This window comes from Anastrepha obliqua, chromosome 2 (assembly GCF_027943255.1).
Source record: "Anastrepha obliqua isolate idAnaObli1 chromosome 2, idAnaObli1_1.0, whole genome shotgun sequence".
In the NCBI taxonomy this organism is placed as follows: domain Eukaryota; kingdom Metazoa; phylum Arthropoda; class Insecta; order Diptera; family Tephritidae; genus Anastrepha; species Anastrepha obliqua.
This window is the reverse complement of record NC_072893.1, coordinates 24,384,935-24,402,515: the sequence shown is the minus strand read 5'-3', so window position 1 is coordinate 24,402,515 and position 17,581 is coordinate 24,384,935. Positions and strand designations below refer to the sequence as shown.

General features: G+C 37.7%; 1 protein-coding gene across 1 annotated transcript; it reads right to left on the bottom strand.

The window, feature by feature from the left end:
- Nucleotides 1-539: 539 nt before the first annotated feature.
- Nucleotides 540-17,319, bottom strand: LOC129237244 (trypsin). The gene is made up of 4 exons (XM_054871838.1): nt 17,025-17,319; nt 6,416-6,620; nt 5,957-6,272; nt 540-1,568 (listed from the first exon to the last, which is right to left on the bottom strand). Exons 1-4 carry the CDS (start codon nt 17,098-17,100, stop codon nt 1,182-1,184), a joined length of 984 nt encoding a protein of 327 aa, XP_054727813.1. The 5' UTR covers nt 17,101-17,319; the 3' UTR covers nt 540-1,181.
- Between the last annotated feature and the right edge of the window lie 262 nt (nt 17,320-17,581).

Genomic DNA, 17,581 nt, shown 5'->3' with positions numbered 1-17,581 from the left:
CTTTCAAAATACAGCTGGTGCAAGAATTGAAGCCGAACGATCTACTGCAACGCAGCATTTTTGGTGAATGGGCTCGTGGAAAGTTGGTCGAAGATCCAATTTTTTATCGATAAATTGTGTTCAGCGCGGAGCCCATTTTTGGATCAATGGGTACGTAAATAAGCTCATGTCTATTCAGACAAGCTTGCTTCAATCAACGCATTGGAAGACAACATTAAGCATTTATATGTGAGATACCGGCCGAAACATTGGAAAGAGTATGCCAAAATTGGACTAAGCAGATGGACCATTTGAAGCGGTCAACATTTGCATGAAATAATCTTCAAACATTAAATTATATGGACTGTACTATCGATTTAAATACAAATTTCAGAAACTTTCCTATATCTCTTAAAAAATCACCATTTACTTACGTTGGCTAAGGTGAACTGTGAAAAGCACTGAAGCTAAAGCTACTTTTTAAAAGATTTTTGGAAATAATTGCATAGCTTTTCGTATTTGGAATTCAAGTTTATTTCACTAAAAAAATATGTAATCGATTCAACTTCATACTTAATAACTATAACATTTATTATTTTTACTTACATCTATAAAAATGCACATTTCGTTTATCAAAATTATCACAAACAAGGCAAAAAATATGCGGGTAAATTGTACCGATGCATATGAAAAGCCCTTTCTTAGGCCCAGTTAACGAACTTACACGAAATGTATGTACTTACGCATTTTCCCTACATCGGCATAAATCTTAACTTGGGTTAAAATCTGGGCATAAAAAATTCTCGAGTTAAGTTTAGCCTCAAACCAGTTGCTCAAAATAAAAATATGCTAAAATCAAAATCAAATCGCTTAAGAGCTGTTCACACCAAATGGAACAAAATACATGAAATACGAGACTCTGATGTTAACTCGAGTTAAAAATTAATCATTTATGCTCATTACTTCTATCCCTGTTGAATATCGGTGAGTAAAAGTGTTGCAAAAACACAGCATAAGATCCAATTCGACATTCAAAAATATGTATGTATAAGAAAAATTAAAATTTTCAGCATTACAAAATTCAGCCTTAATTCGTTTATTCTTAACCTAACCTAAAACTTTGGTACGATTAGTTTCAAAACCAACAAACTACACTTAATCTTAACTAACTAAAAACTAATTTCTCCCGTCAGAATTTTCCTTCAAGGAAAAAATTTGAACCATTTCGTACGCCGCGCCGTCCAAACTGTGAAGATTAAGAAAGCCAATGTACCCCATATGGAACTATTACAATTTGTGCCTTCGCCTATTTGCTCCGAGATCCACTTGCTGTGGTGAGCGACATCGACGAAAGCAGTTGGTTGTAGACTCCGTTTGCAGTCGACGCTCTGAATTGCGGTGAGCGCCAGCAGCTGATTGTTTTGGACCAAAGGTGCACCAGCGTCTTGCTCACAAGCAGCTTCTTTTAGTAGATGTTGATAGCCCATGCACACCATATCCGGTCCGTAGAGGGAGCCAAACTTATCCACACATGGCGCGTCACTCAACTGTGTAGCATTCAGCGACATGAGCTGGGTATAGGGAATTTGCTGAAATGGAGGGGTAAATAAAAATATAAACGTTAATAGCTTGAGGGAAATTTAGGGGGGGGGAAAATGGGGGTAAAAATATGGCATTTGTAACGAAATTTCTAGACTTATTTAAATCATTCACTCAAGCTGAAGTTTCGGGTGAATGCTTGCAAAGTGGAAAATTGGGGTTTGCCCCAACAGAGGGGCTGCCTATTAGTCCGTCGCAAGCATGCTTTAACTTTTTCGTCATGAGTTGGTGGCTCGTTCGGAGGCGGCGTAAAACTGTAGGTTGCCCATTTATGGAACAACACGAAGGCACACGTCGCAAATTGGAGGAGGCGTTCGGGTAATCAACAAAAACGGGATACGAGTGCTTATTATGCGTAAATACATACATACATACCATCGTCTGCTGAAGCATAACTTAGCTGTATAGCTTTTTTTTAACGGGGTAAAATTCTTATTCAGGAACGGAAAGGTTAAAGTTATGCATGCAGAATAGAGTGTAGACTTAAGAGGCTTAGGGGCAGGAATTGTGAATGGATTAAGGCCACAACATTTTTAATTTTTTTAATGTTAAGTTATTTTGCTTTAATTTGATTTATTTTAATTTCAGTTTTATTTCACTTCTTTCATATTTAATTATCAGTTCATTTTATTTTATTTTTATTGATTTTAATTGTTTCTATTTTATTCTATTTTTTTGTTTACAATTATTTAATTATTATTCATTTTACTTTATTTCCTTTTTATTTTATTTTGTTTTAATCGAACTCATTTTATTCATCCGATTTTTTTTTACTTATTTTATTTTAATTTGTTCTATTTTATTGTATTTAAATTTATTTTATTTTATTTCAATTTATTTTAATTTGGTTGGTTGGTTGGTTTAAGGGTGACCCCGCATCGGAGTGCCACATAGACCGCAAGTTGGGTCCGTTGTGTTGCCCTGGAGCTCATTATGTTACATGATTTCCCCACCTAACCGAGATTTTTATTGTGGATTTTGGTCAAAGGTATTAATTCGTTTCGAGAAGTGCCCAACAGGCAGTGGCCGGTGATAAGAGATATTATATGCCTTAGTTCGTATTTCGAAAGACTTATAAGGGTTTTTGTCTGTTTCAGATTGTAGGATGGCCAGATTTGTCTGGTCGTAATGCAAGTAGTTTCCACTCGCCACCTCCGATCAGCAATGCTGTGAAATTCTCGATCAATGATCATTTTACATATTGAGAGCGGAATGTGGATTGTGGGTAAGTTACTAACTTTTTATTGCGCAGCTCCAGCTCTTGCGAGCTCATCAGCTTTGCAGTTACCTTCGAATCCACTGTGACCCGGTATCCAGATAACTTGGACAGAATTCTGAACACTTATCTCGTTGAGAGATAAGAGACAGGATCGCACCATATCTGAGTAGGTATAAGAGGAGCTGAATGCTCGAACGGCCGCTTGACTGTCAGTGAAAAAGCGGATATCCTCTAGTGATATTCTCTTTTTTTAAGATAGTTTTCGCAGTATACCAGATAGCGCATACTTCCGCTTGGAATACACTACAGTAGTCGGGTAATCTAAATGACAGATTGATGTGAGGGGAATTGGAAAAGATTCCAAATCCCACTTTATTTTATACCTTATTTTATATTATTTAGCTTAATTTAATTTAATTTAACTTTTTTTTCAATTTATTTATTTTTTAATCTGATTTATTTAATTTATATTAATTAAATTTTTTTTTTTTTGAATATATTTTTTTAATTCGTTTTATTTTATTTTCTTTTAATTTATTTTATTTTAATTTCTCTTATTTTTGTTAATTTTATTTAAATTTTCTTTTTTCTAATTTATGCTATTTTATTGTATTTTTTCTTCAATTTATTTTATATAATATTAATATAATTTATTTTACTTGATATTATTTTACATTATTTTATTTCATTTTATTTATACTTTTTAAATTTTATATTTTATGTTTTTTTTTTCTCTTTTTATTTTATTTAATTTTGTTTTAATTTATTTATTTTTTTTAATTTCTCTTACTATATTTTACTTCATTTTATTTTGTACCTTATTTTAAATTTTTTTATTTTATTTCATTTCATTTCAAGCCATTTCATTTCATTTTATTTTATTTTATTTTATTTTATTTTATTTTATTTTATTTTATTTTATTTTATTTTATTTTATTTTATTTTTTTTTTTTTTTTTTTTTTTTTTTTATTGCATCCCAAAGAAGGAGTGTTTTACATTAATTGGCGACAGCTTTGCTGCAAGCCAATAATATATACAATAACAGGTACAAAATATTACAATTAAATATATATATAAATATTATACAAAATAGTTAACAAATTTACTAACAAGAAAAACGTTTACTGTAAAAAGTTTCGGACTATATGGCAAGAATTGAGTAAAGCTGCTTTCTGCATGTCGAAAATTAAATATTCTGGGAGTTGGAGAGTTTTCACGTTGTCTGCTAAGTTTTTATGCACTAGTCCGTGGGCTGAGATGATAATTGGTAGTATGTGCACCTTCCTTAGCTTCCACTGGCGTTTGACATCAATGCCTAAGTCAGAATATTTGGATATTTTTTCTGCATATGTTTTTTGCATGTTTCTGTTTAGAGGAACAGCAATATCAACTATATAACCAGTCGCTTGAGATTTATCAATAAGGAAAATATCTGGTCTATTGTGGTCTCTTGTGGCATTTGTTAAAATTGTTCGGTCGTAATATAGAAGGTAGTTGGAGTCTTCTTGAACAGGTTCTGGGGTGTATCTGAAGTACGGTATTTTGCTTGGATTGAAGTTGTACATCTGCGTCAGTTTTAGATGGATTATTTTCGCGATGTCATTATGTCGCTTCAGGTACATAGAGTTTGCCAGTGTGGTGCATCCCGCTAGCACGTGGTCTAATGTCTCACTTCGACTATTGCATCTTCGGCATCTGTCTGCAGCGGCATTTGGATCTCGCATTACGTATTTAATGTAATTTCTCGTTGGAATCACACCATCTTGTATGGCGAAAATGGTACCCTCCGTTTCGGCAAATATCGACCTGTTGGTAAGCCATAAGTGCGACAATTTTTGGTCGACATGTGGGCTCAGCAAGTCTTTTCGATATACGCCGTGGATAGCCATTTCAGACCATCTTTGGATTTTTTCATCTATTGTGGTTGTGTTCTTGATTTCGTAGGGTTGATTCATCCGAAGTGGGGTATAATTATCATCCGCAGCACTTGCAGCCTTGTGGAGCTCGGATTGGGAACACTTATGTTGGAAATATGCTCTTATGTTCAAGATAAGTTTGTCATGCAGTGCTCCAACATCAATCTGTCCTCTGCCTCCCGCTTTTCTAGGTAGCATCATTCGAACGACAGAGCTTTTTGGGTGACGTGACTTGTATTTAGTCATAATTGTGCGTATTATTCGTTGTAGATTTTCTATTTCAGTAGATGACCATTTTACAATTCCGAAGCTATACGATACCACCGGGACGACAAATGAATTAATGGCGTGGATTTGGTTTTTCCCATTAAGTTGGGTTTTACAGATAGCGTGAAGGCGCCTTTTAAATTCTGCTATCAGTTTTTTCCTCATTTGCATCGTATTTATACTGCTGCTTTGCATAACTCCAAGGTACTTGTATACCTCTCCTGCCTCCATTTCTGCTATGTCGAGTCCGCTACTTTCCGCGGTTACATGTCGAGAAACCACTTTACCTTTAACTATTGTGATCTTTCGGCATTTATCAAGTCCAATAGGCATTTTAATGTCATTGGAGAAGGTTTCGACACATCTCAAAAGCTTATCTAGATGTTTGGAATTGCTGGCGTAGAGTTTCAAATCATCTACGTAAAAAAAATGGCTCAGTCGGAATCTTTCAGACTGTCCGTGTTTTAATACAAACCCATGTCCCGTCTCATTCAGGATGTGACTTAAGGGGTTCATGCTGAGAACAAACCAGAGCGGACTCAACGAGTCACCTTGAAAGATACCATTTCGAATGATTTATTTTATTTTATTTTATTTTATTGTATTTTATTTTATTTTATTTTATTTTATTTTATTTTATTATATTTTATTTTATTTTATTTTATTTTATTTTATTTTATTTTATTTTATTTTATTTTATTTTATTTTATTTTATTTTATTTTATTTTATTTTATTTTATTTTATTTTATTTCATTTTCTATTTAATTATTTTTTCCTTTTTATTAATAATATTTTATTTCCCTTCCATAATATTTCTGCTGAACACCCGCTAACAGACCTCACTGAACGCAATGCATTTAATTTCCCCTCTCTAACTATTGCTCTCCACCTTCCCAAGTATGCCAATAAATTCACAGGTGCCAAAAATGTATGCCTCTCATTCGAAAAAAAGCAAAAACAATTCCATCTCCTACCTTCTCTGTAGCGAACCAGCTGGTCACCTCATACGTTTGCTGCTTCATTGCGTCGCTCAGATTTTCTCCCACTTCACCGCTGCGGAACGTCTTCCAACTCAAACTGGCCGCCTGCACAGTGGGATGCGCGGGTGGAATATCCCGCTCCAACATTATGATCGCTATGTTATCGCGTAAAGTGCGTGCATTGAAAGTTTTCGGCTGATGGACGTGAGTCACTCCATAGACTAGCGTGTGTTCGTCGCGTTGATAACGATTCAGTGTGCCCATAACCACTTTCAGTTCAGCCGGGTGACGCGCCGTCTGGGTCTGGTAACTACATAAACACCAACAAATGTACACATAAGCTCAAGTAGTTAAATATTGACATAATTTATAATGGAATTATTGATAAGCACAAGTTTTATTTATTTTTATGATATGCAACTATGCGCGCATGCGTTGGGCGCGTGAACTTACTTATGCACACACTGTGCGACGGTCAGCACAACGGAGGGGGCTATTATCGCGCCACCACATATGTGTCCCTCACCGAAAATGTAATCCTGGATGGCCAAACGTATGGAAGCCTGATGACGCGCATGCTCCAACAATGTCTCGCTGCCATTTATGCTGCTGGGGTAGTTATTGAATGGATGTTCGGCGGCATTGGATTGTGTGAAGCCTGCGTGCGAGTGCATGTGTGTATGGAGGAGGGTAAGAGCAGAGAAGAATAGAAGAGAGAGAGAGAGAGAGAGAAAAAAATGTAATTCAGCATAGAAATGATCGAATACTCGTAGATACGCAAATTAAAAAATAAAAAAACAATTTCGCTTTTTAGCTGCTATAAATTGGATTCGAAGTAGACTTTATGTTACTTGATTGTTGGCACGTAATCACCGTCGAACTAAACAAAAATTCGCGTATAAGCGGGCAATGAGCAGCACGTGCCGCGCGTTGATGCTCATAAATGGTTTTATACTTTTTTCGCGTTGTTTTAACTGCGCTCTTTATGTATGTCAATATATCACATTTGCTATCGACTTGAAAAATTTTCCAAACTAATTAACGTGATAAGGTGAAGGAATTATTTATATGACTGATAAACTTGAACTTGAACAAGCACGCAAGCATTCAGCTAGAAATTGCACACTGAGCCTCACAAGCGGTTACTAGGCCATAAGTTTTTGCAAATGTGTGCTAATACTTTCTTATCCTCGGTGTTTATATGGAAGCTTCTGCATTGATAGGTTTTACTTTTATTTTTTTTTATTTATTTTTGTTTAGGGTGTATTAGGGTTGTCCATACTTTTAAGTTGCCAACATAGAATTAAAAACAAAAGTGTGCAACTCTGCAGTCGGTTCTTTAGTAAAAAATTGAGATAATACGGATACAGATAAAAAAAAAGAATAAAATAAAGAATTCCACCACTTGAAATCATTTGTTTTATTCAGTAAAAATTATTTAAAAAAAAAAACTAAAAAGATGATTATTTTTGCGCCACCTTATATAATATTTTTGTAGTTAAAAAAAAAAAAAATATGCACATATATTCATACGTATCATTTTATGCAACTGCACCCATGAACATTCTCCTATATGCAATAAGTTGACCTTTAATTTAATCTGGAAACCAAAATATTGATAATGAACCACAGCTCCTAAGATGTTTTTGCGGGCAAGCGATCAAAACAAATTCGAAATATAATAATTACTGAATTTATAAAATAATGTAAGTACTCAGTTTAAATTTGTTTAAAAACTATATACTATATTTTGGATTATTTACAAAAACAAAAAAAAATATAAAAAATACAATTCTGATTAGTAGTCTATATCACCTGATAAATATTATTTAAGTCATCAGTACAGTTGATTTTGTTGTTATAGTAGTGCCAGTGCAGTGTAGTCACTGATCGTGTTCGTCTAACTCATCTAACGGTAGGCATAGAAAACTTACTGTTTCGATAGTTAAAGAGGTTGGTTCCAGAGGCAAAGGAGTGTTAGGTTAGTAGTTTAGATGGGGCATGTGAAAAGATGGTTAGTGTCGTGCGGTGTGCCTTCACATGCCGGACATATATTGAGTATGTTGGGATCGATTCTGGATAAGTGGGAGTTTAACACATTCCCGCCGACATGTACCACGAATGGTAGATTGAGGTCTGTCCCATTGGACGGCTTATACCATTCGTGGTACATACGCAATTGTCTCATCGGGCGGTTTTCTGAGAATGTTGGTAACGGTTTTCTGAGCAAAAAGGAGAAAAATAGTTTATATCTAATGCAGGCATAGTCGACAGCTCTCACTGAGCGATGTGCAATTACGGTTACAACAGCGCCGTCCGATGAAATAATCTTGGAGTTACAGAGCCGCCAGATGCCGAGAACAACAAAATCGGTCGCCAGCGGGAACGTGTTAACCTACTGCAATATTACGCTCGTCTCACGAGGTGGCTGAAACTCTTCGTCTGCAATAGGTTGTGATTGGACTCCAATAACGGCATTCGGGAGTTTAAAAAGGTAGGAAGGGGCATCATCTCTATAAGACCCGTGAAGAGTTGCCTCATCTCCCATTGGGCACTTCCCAGGTGGTGGATAGGGAAGCCCTGGCATCACACGAATAGCTTTTCCTGATGGGTTAGGTTCCAACACTCGTTTAACGGCTCAAATTTGGCAGAGAATCAGGGTCCCATCCGCGAACCAACTTGACTAGGGAAGAGTCCCGAATTAAAACCACCATCGGTAATGGACAACGACAGGATATTTACTCCATTGCCACACAAGTGGCAATACACCCGCTTCGGCGGCAGATGCATAGAGTTTAGATGCCCCCACCATTACCAAAGTCTTTCAGCTAGATGAGCGAAAGCGCTTCCGGGAGGAGATGGGGGTTGCTATCGCAATGTCCTCTTCTTCAGAGACTGAAAGCCGTTCCCAGTTTCAGAGGGCTTGCGTTGTAAAGTCACTGCGGTGATGGCACGACTTCTCAAGGGAGCCAGGAAATCGAAGAGCGTGAGAGCGAGGGAAAACAGAAACCGGTTAGCAAGGCCCATTCAGGAAAAATCCTCATGTGGCTCTGCCAGTCCTTTTGCCTCTGTGTCTTCCAAAAAGCCTCGGTCGGCGGAAGTGACGCTCTCGGAGGCCTCTAAGTCCTCGGAGGGCACGGGCACTTCCAAACTGTCTCGCTCTCGAGGTAAGCGGAGGAAGATGGTGGCTGAAAGTTGTACACCTGTCTGCCCTGCAGTTGCCGCTAATCGTCGCGCCACGACTCCCCAAGGTACGAGTGCGATCTTAGCGCCAGTCAATGTGGCGGGTAAAGGTTCTACTAAGCCACAGCCTGATCGATGCCTCGACACAAAGTTCAACACAGCTGTCTGCCCGGCAAAAATTTCGTCAGTGGAGGTTGGCGAGCTAGACCTTCGCCCGAACACATCCGAGGTTGTGGTCAAGCCATCCAATAGCGAGAAGCGTGATTTCCGATGAATGCCGTTTAATGTCTGTCGGTATATTGTCGGGTCCAATAGTTGTAGTTGTGTTTTGTCCTGGATTTTGTCCCCATTAGTACGGTCGCCGGAGGTGCTGGAAGGGTATTCAGCAAGGTTCTTCTGGAGGAGATATTTCTGGTTTCGAATAGTGACTGCACTGACTTGGGAAAATTGGAAGGGATTATCGAGTATGAATATTTATTAGATAAACCTTCAGCATTCTAAGACAGCGTCCGTCAATTTACTGCTCCACTTTGAGCAACCGTGGCAGAGCAGTAGCGGTATTTCTGGAATCAATACGAAAACCTATTTACTGATGGTGCATAGGGTGGATGCGAAGTGGAACCTCTTCCACCAAGATAATTGGCATCATCTTTGACATCGAAGCGAACTCCCACCACACTTATTTGGGAAGGACGGACATTAATGCAAAAAGTGAATCATCTCTATAAGGCTGTCAGCATGCCCCTCGTAACGTATAGCGCAGAAGATTGGACGATGACAATATCCGATGAGGCATCTCTCATCTTTAAGAGAAAGATACTGCGGAAGATTTTTGGACCTTCGCATTCGATTTTTGGACCTTTTGACGGCGAATATCGTATGTGTGTCGCATGCTTGCCCTCACTCTGACCTCTTACTCACTGATGTACCGAATTTTTGATTGGAGAGTACCTAACTTTCATTCCTTTTTGGATTACAGGTATGCTTAGTTATATATAGCCGAACATATAATTTGGCCGAATAGATCTTCCTACAGTAGCTTGAAAAGTACAAGACTGGTATTTATACTGCCGAAATCGTTAGAAGGTCTTTCGAGAGCTCTTGTCCATTAAGACGGTCCCTGAAAAGAAGAAGCCACCTTACTTTGGGGGACAACTATACTCTCTGAATTTAGGGCTTCGTGTAGACGGCTTTTCAACAAGAAGGATAAAGTCTACCTCGGAATGAGAATTCTACAATGCAAGATTAGGTATCTACAAGTACGAAATTTGAGAAGTGAAGCGTTTGTTTATTTTAAGTTTTATATATATATAAAATTGGCTTAGTAACAGTAAAAATACAATTTTTTCAATGAAAAACGGTAAAACATAACAAGAGTTATATGACAGCGCCACCTAGCGTAAGGTTTACGTAAAAATAAATATCAAATATGAATTTTGCGACTCCAAAAACAGTAAAATATCATAACTTTCCAGAAGAGTTCCAAAAAATTAAAAAAATATATATACTACTGATTCTTTTCAGTATACAGTTTATTTAAAAAAAAAAACCTGCTTTAAATACAAGGTGGCGCAAAGTTAATCATCCTTTCGGAAGATTTCTTTTATTTTTGCAAATGCCGCCGTACGTCATTCATATTTGACGCTTGTAAATAGGCAGCTGCAGTAGACAAATAGGCAAGCAATGGTGTGCGTAAAAGTCAAAATAAAGATTTCCGTCACTCAAAATATTTTTGTTTTTTTAGTACAAAAGTTATTAAAAAACTAGATTGGATGATTAATTTTGCGCCACCTTGTATGTACGTATATAAAACACAGATCGTAATCTAAATATTTTTTTGGTATTTTGTTATGGGTCTTGTAAACATTCATTAATCTTAACCCTTAGAGTAGAGTGGGCAGTTTAGGTCTCCCAAAATTAGTTTTTTTTTTATTAACTTCGTAAATAATTTCTTTCTCTCTCTTTAACTTTATAGTCCGGGAGCCAGAGATCGATTTTGGACTGCGTTTTTATACCGTTAAATTCTTGACTATACTTGTGATTTAGCTTTCATGAATAACCGCACCCGCGGTGGGTGTGATTGTGGGAGGGTACGAAACGTGTCGAAAAAAAATGTATACCAACTCATTTTATACCGGCTGAAATTTTTTTCATGTATTGTTGACATTTAGTAGAATAAAAAAAACATAGTCAGCTGCGCCGTAAAGGGGGGAAAATACGTCAGTTGAACAGGTGAACTTGTAAAAAAAATTGGAAAGTAAAACTACTTTATGGAAAAAATTTCAGCCGGTATTAAATGAGTTGTTAAACATTTTTTTTCGACACGTTTCGCAGCATCCCACGCACGTACCCACCGCTACGAGATCTGCTGACAGTTGATCATGTCATCCATTGGATGGCGTCTACCTTCAGTATTAAAATCAGTCGGCATGAAATTATGAGGTCAAAATGATTCCTGGCTTTTGGACTATTAGGTAGTCGAGTTTTATTTTAAATCCTATCTAAAAACTTATAAGTGGCATTCTACATATTATTACTTTATTTATAATTATAAGGTAAGTTTTTCGTTTGGGGGACCCAAGTTACCCCACTCCGTCCTTTATGTTATAAAATAGACTCCGTAGGATTAAATTTCAATTTTAATGTCTCCAAACACTTTGCCGTGCAATTTTTGCAATTCCATGCATATTTAGTCGCCTATCTATTCGCATAATTTACATACATATGTATGTGTGAATGTATGTATGTATGTGTGTATGTATGCACCATAAATCCACGATTGAAATAGTGCAGAAGGTTGCGCATATTGCGTTACTTGATACTCAGTGAATTTGATACATTCTCTATTCAGTTTTTGAGTTGATGACATTTTAATGGCTTGTATACATTTTTTTGTTTTTGCAAACATTTTTTTCTTTCTATACTCTCTGCTGTTAACTGCGAGTGCTCACATTCACCTGAGCTAACGTTTCATTGTTTTTTACTACAGTTGGCAATTTTGAAGCTCGCCTCTCAGTTCTCTCTCGTAGTTCCGCTTAAATTACATTGTGACAAAATTACGCTCTAAATTCTTGATTCTTCTTGATTTTAATTATTCTTTGCCGAATGGAACAATGGGATAATTTAGCAATTTTTCTAGATATTTGTGCGTGTATGTTTTTTTTTTTCAAGTTCAATTAGAACAACAAAGTGGTGAAGTTTCATAAATAAAACAACTTACGTATGACACAAAAATATTATACGAGCAACATACATCCCCACATATACATAAATAAGTATATCAATATATATAGGGTTTTTCAGTAAGAGCGCTTCAACTTTGTTTTTGAATAAAACACAAACGGTTTGACATTTTTAACTATTTTTTTTTATTATCGAGTTTGAACATATACATTTAAGTATGAAATTCGATTTCTTTTGCATGACCACCGCGTGCACGTTTTACGAAGTCCAATCGTTGAACCCAATTTTCGACCACTCTTTTGCATAAATCGGCCGAAATTCCAGCAATTTCGCGTTCAATATTGGCTCTGAGCTCACAAATCGTCGCCGGCTTGTTCCTGTAGACCAATGACTTCGCATAACCCCAAAACGGGACGGCTTGTTAAATGGACCGTAAAATGGCCGTAATGCTCTTAAAGTAGCAGCAACAGAACGATTATTTTCATAAAAAATGTGCACGATTTGCAATCGTTGCTCAAGTGTGTAGCGTTTCATGATGAAATGTATTCTAATGAAGTTTACAAATGACAAGCGAAAAATAAAAAATATTGCGTCGTTCGCCCTCCCTATCGGAAAAAAGTTGAAGCGCACCTATTGAATAACCCTATACATGGATGAACTTCGAAACTATGAGGTGTTAGTTGGCTGCTAATGGGACGCGTGTCAATTTTAATTTAAGAGAATTTTTCGGCTAGTGAGTTACTCTTATTACCATGTATGCGTATTTTTATACATATATATTGCATGTAAAGTTAAATAAAAAAACATTCTAAACCAGTAGAAGTAACAAAGCGTCGCCGAAAGCGAGGCAGCAATCACAGTGACATCGTAGCAAATTCTGTCGCTTATGAGGTGGTTAATAGGGTGACCAAAAAATTTGCTACCCCTTAAATTTGTGCTAGGGGAAAAAATTAGTAGCCTAAGCTTTCTTTTAATATCTACCCATACTGCCAAAACTTCGCAAATGACCTTGAAATTGTTTGAATTCATGGGCATTAAAAAACTAAAGACAAACAAAACTAGCCAAATTGTGGATGTGCTATCGCTTTGTCGCTGGGTGTACATACTTACATATTCGCACACAATCATTTACATATAAAATAGTGACAAGTTCAAAATCAAAGCTCGAAAGCCGTGATTGTGTTTTTTTTTTTTTACTTTTCCATTTGAACTATTGATCTCAAATTCTGTATAAATAAAAAGCACACGTAGCTACAAACATACAAATGAATGTGAGTAGGCAAAGAAGAAGTGAAATTTGCACCTATTAAAACACTTGCACACACCTACTTACTTATATACTCTTAGCGCTTGTTTCCTGCTTTTTTTTATTATTGCATATCATGATATTTGTTCTAACGAATTCTTAATGAAAGTCGTTGGCTAATATTGTAAATATGTATGCGCACATCCGTACACTTAACAACAGGCGATTGCGTTTGCTAACACGAAATTCATTATTTACTTCTCACTCGCAACTCTCTGCCCACCTGTTAAATTTGCAAAATGCTAAAATTAACAGAGAATCCTATTTACAGGCGCATGCCAAAGGCGTATCGTACAGGGCAGTGAACTGTAATAGATATCAAATTATCGCACTCGCTTACTTTATAAACAAATGAAATTTAACAGTAGCAACAAAACAAATAACAAAAAAATTGAAAACGTATAAGGAAGCCTAAATTCGGTGCGAACCGAAATTTATATTTTTGTACCCGCGTACATTTTAGTAAAATTTAATTTGTACTACTGGCTGTTAATTTTGGAATCCAAGCAACTCATACACAATCAGAGTTACAGCTTGTAACATCAGGGGAAATTTAACAGCATGGAAACTTAGTGTTAACATGTAAGAAGTCGCTTTGTGATGGGGAGCATTGCGTGTACCAAATTTGGATGAGTTTTATTAAGTCGTTAATGGACGCATATTCCCAAAATATTATTATTATTGTAAAATAAAATAATTTATTGTTATTTTCCATATATTAAAAAAAAAAAAAAAAAAAAAAAAAAAAATTTCGAAATGTGGGCCAATGTTTCTTCCCTTTGCTTAATCATTGCACCAAATGTAAGTAATTTCGCCCTTTTTTAGCAGAAATATCTATTTTTTTGTTTTTTATGGGAGACAATGTTGATTATTGACTGATTTTCAGTGCCAAATTGGCTTAGGCTATCAATAATTTGTGTACCGAGTTTCATTGAAAATTATTAATTTTTGTTCGTGGTTAAATGCTGGAGGGGAGGGGCTGTAAGGTGATTGCCTACGCGGATGACGTGGCACTTATTGTCAGAGGCAAGTTTCTAGATACTCTGATGGAACTGATGCAGGGTTATCTAAATCTAGTTATAAATTGGACCGCAAATTGCGGCCTATCGATAAATCCTCTGAAATCGGAGCTCGTCTTATTTACGAGGAAATACAAAATACCAAGAGAGCTTCTCCCCTCAATAGCGGGCGCTCCATTGGTGCTCTCTGACAAGGTGAAATAGCTGGGACTTATCCTTGACAGAGATCTTACGTGGAAGCTAAACATTGAGGAGAGAATCAGGAAGGCAACAGCCGCCTTGTATGGTTGAAGAGGCACTATCCGCAAAAGATGGGGCATCTCGCCTAAAGTCACTTTTTGGCTTTATAACACGTTTATAAAACCAATCTTGCTATACAGAGTCCTTGTCTGGTGGAACTCGCTAGAAAGGACGGTATCAGTTAAAAAGCAGGAGAGGGTACAAAGGTCTGCCCTCATTGGAATCAGTGGGTCGCTTCGTACCACTCCTACTCTAGCGCTTAACGCTATGCTGAATGTGGCAGCCGTGGACATTGTAGAAAAAACTACCGCTGCACGCGCCGCAATCAGACTAAGGTGTTCGGGCCATAGGCTAGACTTAAGTTACGGACACTCTAGCATTCTTTAAAGCTTTGAGTTCATCCCCATGATGCTGGATCACTGTACACCTACACTAGGTCCGAGCTGACCTTTTTCTACTCACATTCCTTCAAGGGATGAGGGGGCGGGGAGCAACATTTGGCGGCAAGGCATGACAAACATGTTCACGGATGGCTCGAAGTTGGACGAAAGGGTTGGTGAGGGAGTATTCTGTAAAAAGCCTCCCATCAAACTTAAATTTAGGCTCCCAGACCACTGTAGTGTTTTCCAAGCGGAGGTATCCGCAATTAAGGAAGCGGTGGACTGGTTGCTTACTTCGGTAATTACCGTTAAGGAAGTAAATATTTACACCGATAGCCAATCGGCAATTAGGGCCTTGGGCTCGCTTTTTGTGCATTCGAGATTGATCGGGGAATATTTGGCTTCTCTCTCGATTGCATCCGAATACCTCGTCATCAAGCTCATTTGGGTTCCCGGTCACAGCGGCATAGAGGGAAACTGCTGGGCTGATGAGCTGGCTAGACAGGGAACTTTGGAGACGGTTTCGTCGCGAAATGAGAGAATTGGGGTCCCCCTAAGAACGTGCGATCTGGAGGACGAGGTGGAATCATCTCAACACCTTCTTCTCAGCTGCCCTGCTCACGTCTGGGAAAGACTTAGACATCTGGGCTCTCACTTTTTCGCTACGCCTGCGGATATAGCCCGTGTAAATATCACAAATTTGGTGAAGTTCATCAGTAGCTTGTTGCGGCTAACTACGAACGCAAATCAGTCACCGTCGGCATCGTTCTAAAATGAATGGTCATCATCGTCTCTAATCCCAAGGCTCCTTCTTCCTTCCCTTCTCCTTTCTCCTCTCCCATGTATGGCACCACAACGGACGAATTTTCAATATTTGTCCAAGTGTGCCCTTAGCTAGGGCAGCCATTTAACCTAACCTAACCTAAGGTGGTTAAATCACCTCCTCTAATCGTTCCGAGTATTTTGATGTACTTCGTAAATGTCTAGATCTATCACGTTTCCTTGCTGCTGATACATACAAGCAACATACATATAAATATTATATACACTTGGGTGTTTAGCCGAGCTACCCCTCTTTTTAGCCGAATCCGAACGGCAACTAGGAGGAGCTTTTGCACAGTAGAAATACACGAGGAGGCTTGTCACTACCTGCCGAGGGGCGACTGCTATAGGAAAACCTTTTCTATCTTTAAATGTTACGTTTCCGGGGTTTGGAACCCGTGCCCCTCCGAATAGTAGTCACGCACCAACCGATATTACTACTTTTGAACACAAATAGACGTTCCGTTCCCATTTTGTTTTGTCTTCAAATGCATAACCAGAATGGACATGCCGAAAATGTGCGATTAAGTTACTGACATCACCTCATCACCATTACACCATGACCTATACCTATCTCGTTTCCGTTAGCCCATTTCAAGTAATCATTCGATGAACAAAACCCCTGTGCCCCATTTCACCAGTGCGCACAGGTAGAAAATAGAAATTAAAGAATCCGAAAAACAAACAAATATACGGCACTTAAGTCACTCAATCATCGTTCGATCCCAAATTTTTTTTTTTTTGCAGTTTGTTATTGTTCACTTCATTTGCTGCCACTTCAGCGTCTAATTAACACTTTTCAGAAACCACTTGTGCAAATGCATTGCACATACAAACACCAGGTACTCCCAAACACTTGCAATTATTATTAGTTGTTTTTGTTGTTTTCATTTTTTATTTTCGGTCGTTTGCTTTTCCTCGCAACTTACTTGAATGCATTTCACTGCACAGAAATGCCAAAATGAAGATTTTGGCAAGGCTTTGTAAGCTTTCCGTTCGATGCATCTTTGGTGTTGTTTTCCGTAGTTTCACAATTTTTTTTTTTTTTTTGTTTTTGTCGAAAGTTTCCTGAAACCCAATTTGGAAATGATCCTTTTGCCTATCGAAGGAGTAACTCAACCGGCGTTATGTTGCGCTTTGTTGCGGCGCCAAATATGAATTGAATTGTTAAAAGCAACAGCAAATGAAATGAAAGCGACAGCAACGGCGACGCTACTGATTTGACTTGCTTAGGGCAGCACTTGCGTCTGCCGATTAATACTCGCCGAAGTTCGCACATGTGTACGTACCTACTCATGTGTATGTGTGTGTGTGTGTATGGCTTATGTTGATATTCAGGCCCGGTTCTGGCTGAAATGGCAGCTGGGGTGTGCATTATCAGATAAAGCGCCATCATCACGATTCAATGATAAAAGGTTTACTCAGTAAGCAGCTTTCTCATTCTCTCTTGACAAATCGGCTCCCTTAGCAAGACACTGGGTTGCTA

What these genes read in the sequence shown, in the direction of transcription:
- LOC129237244 (XM_054871838.1), bottom strand. Translation starts at nt 17,100, where the DNA reads ATGCATCGAACGGAAAGCTTACAAAGCCTTGCCAAAATCTTCATTTTG. An exon ending in GTGCAGTGAAATGCATTCAA is followed by an intron (nt 6,621 to 17,024) that starts GTAAGTTGCGAG and finishes ACTCGCACGCAG; the next exon opens with GCTTCACACAATCCAATGCC. An exon ending in GCTGGTTCGCTACAGAGAAG is followed by an intron (nt 1,569 to 5,956) that starts GTAGGAGATGGA and finishes CCTCCATTTCAG; the next exon opens with CAAATTCCCTATACCCAGCT.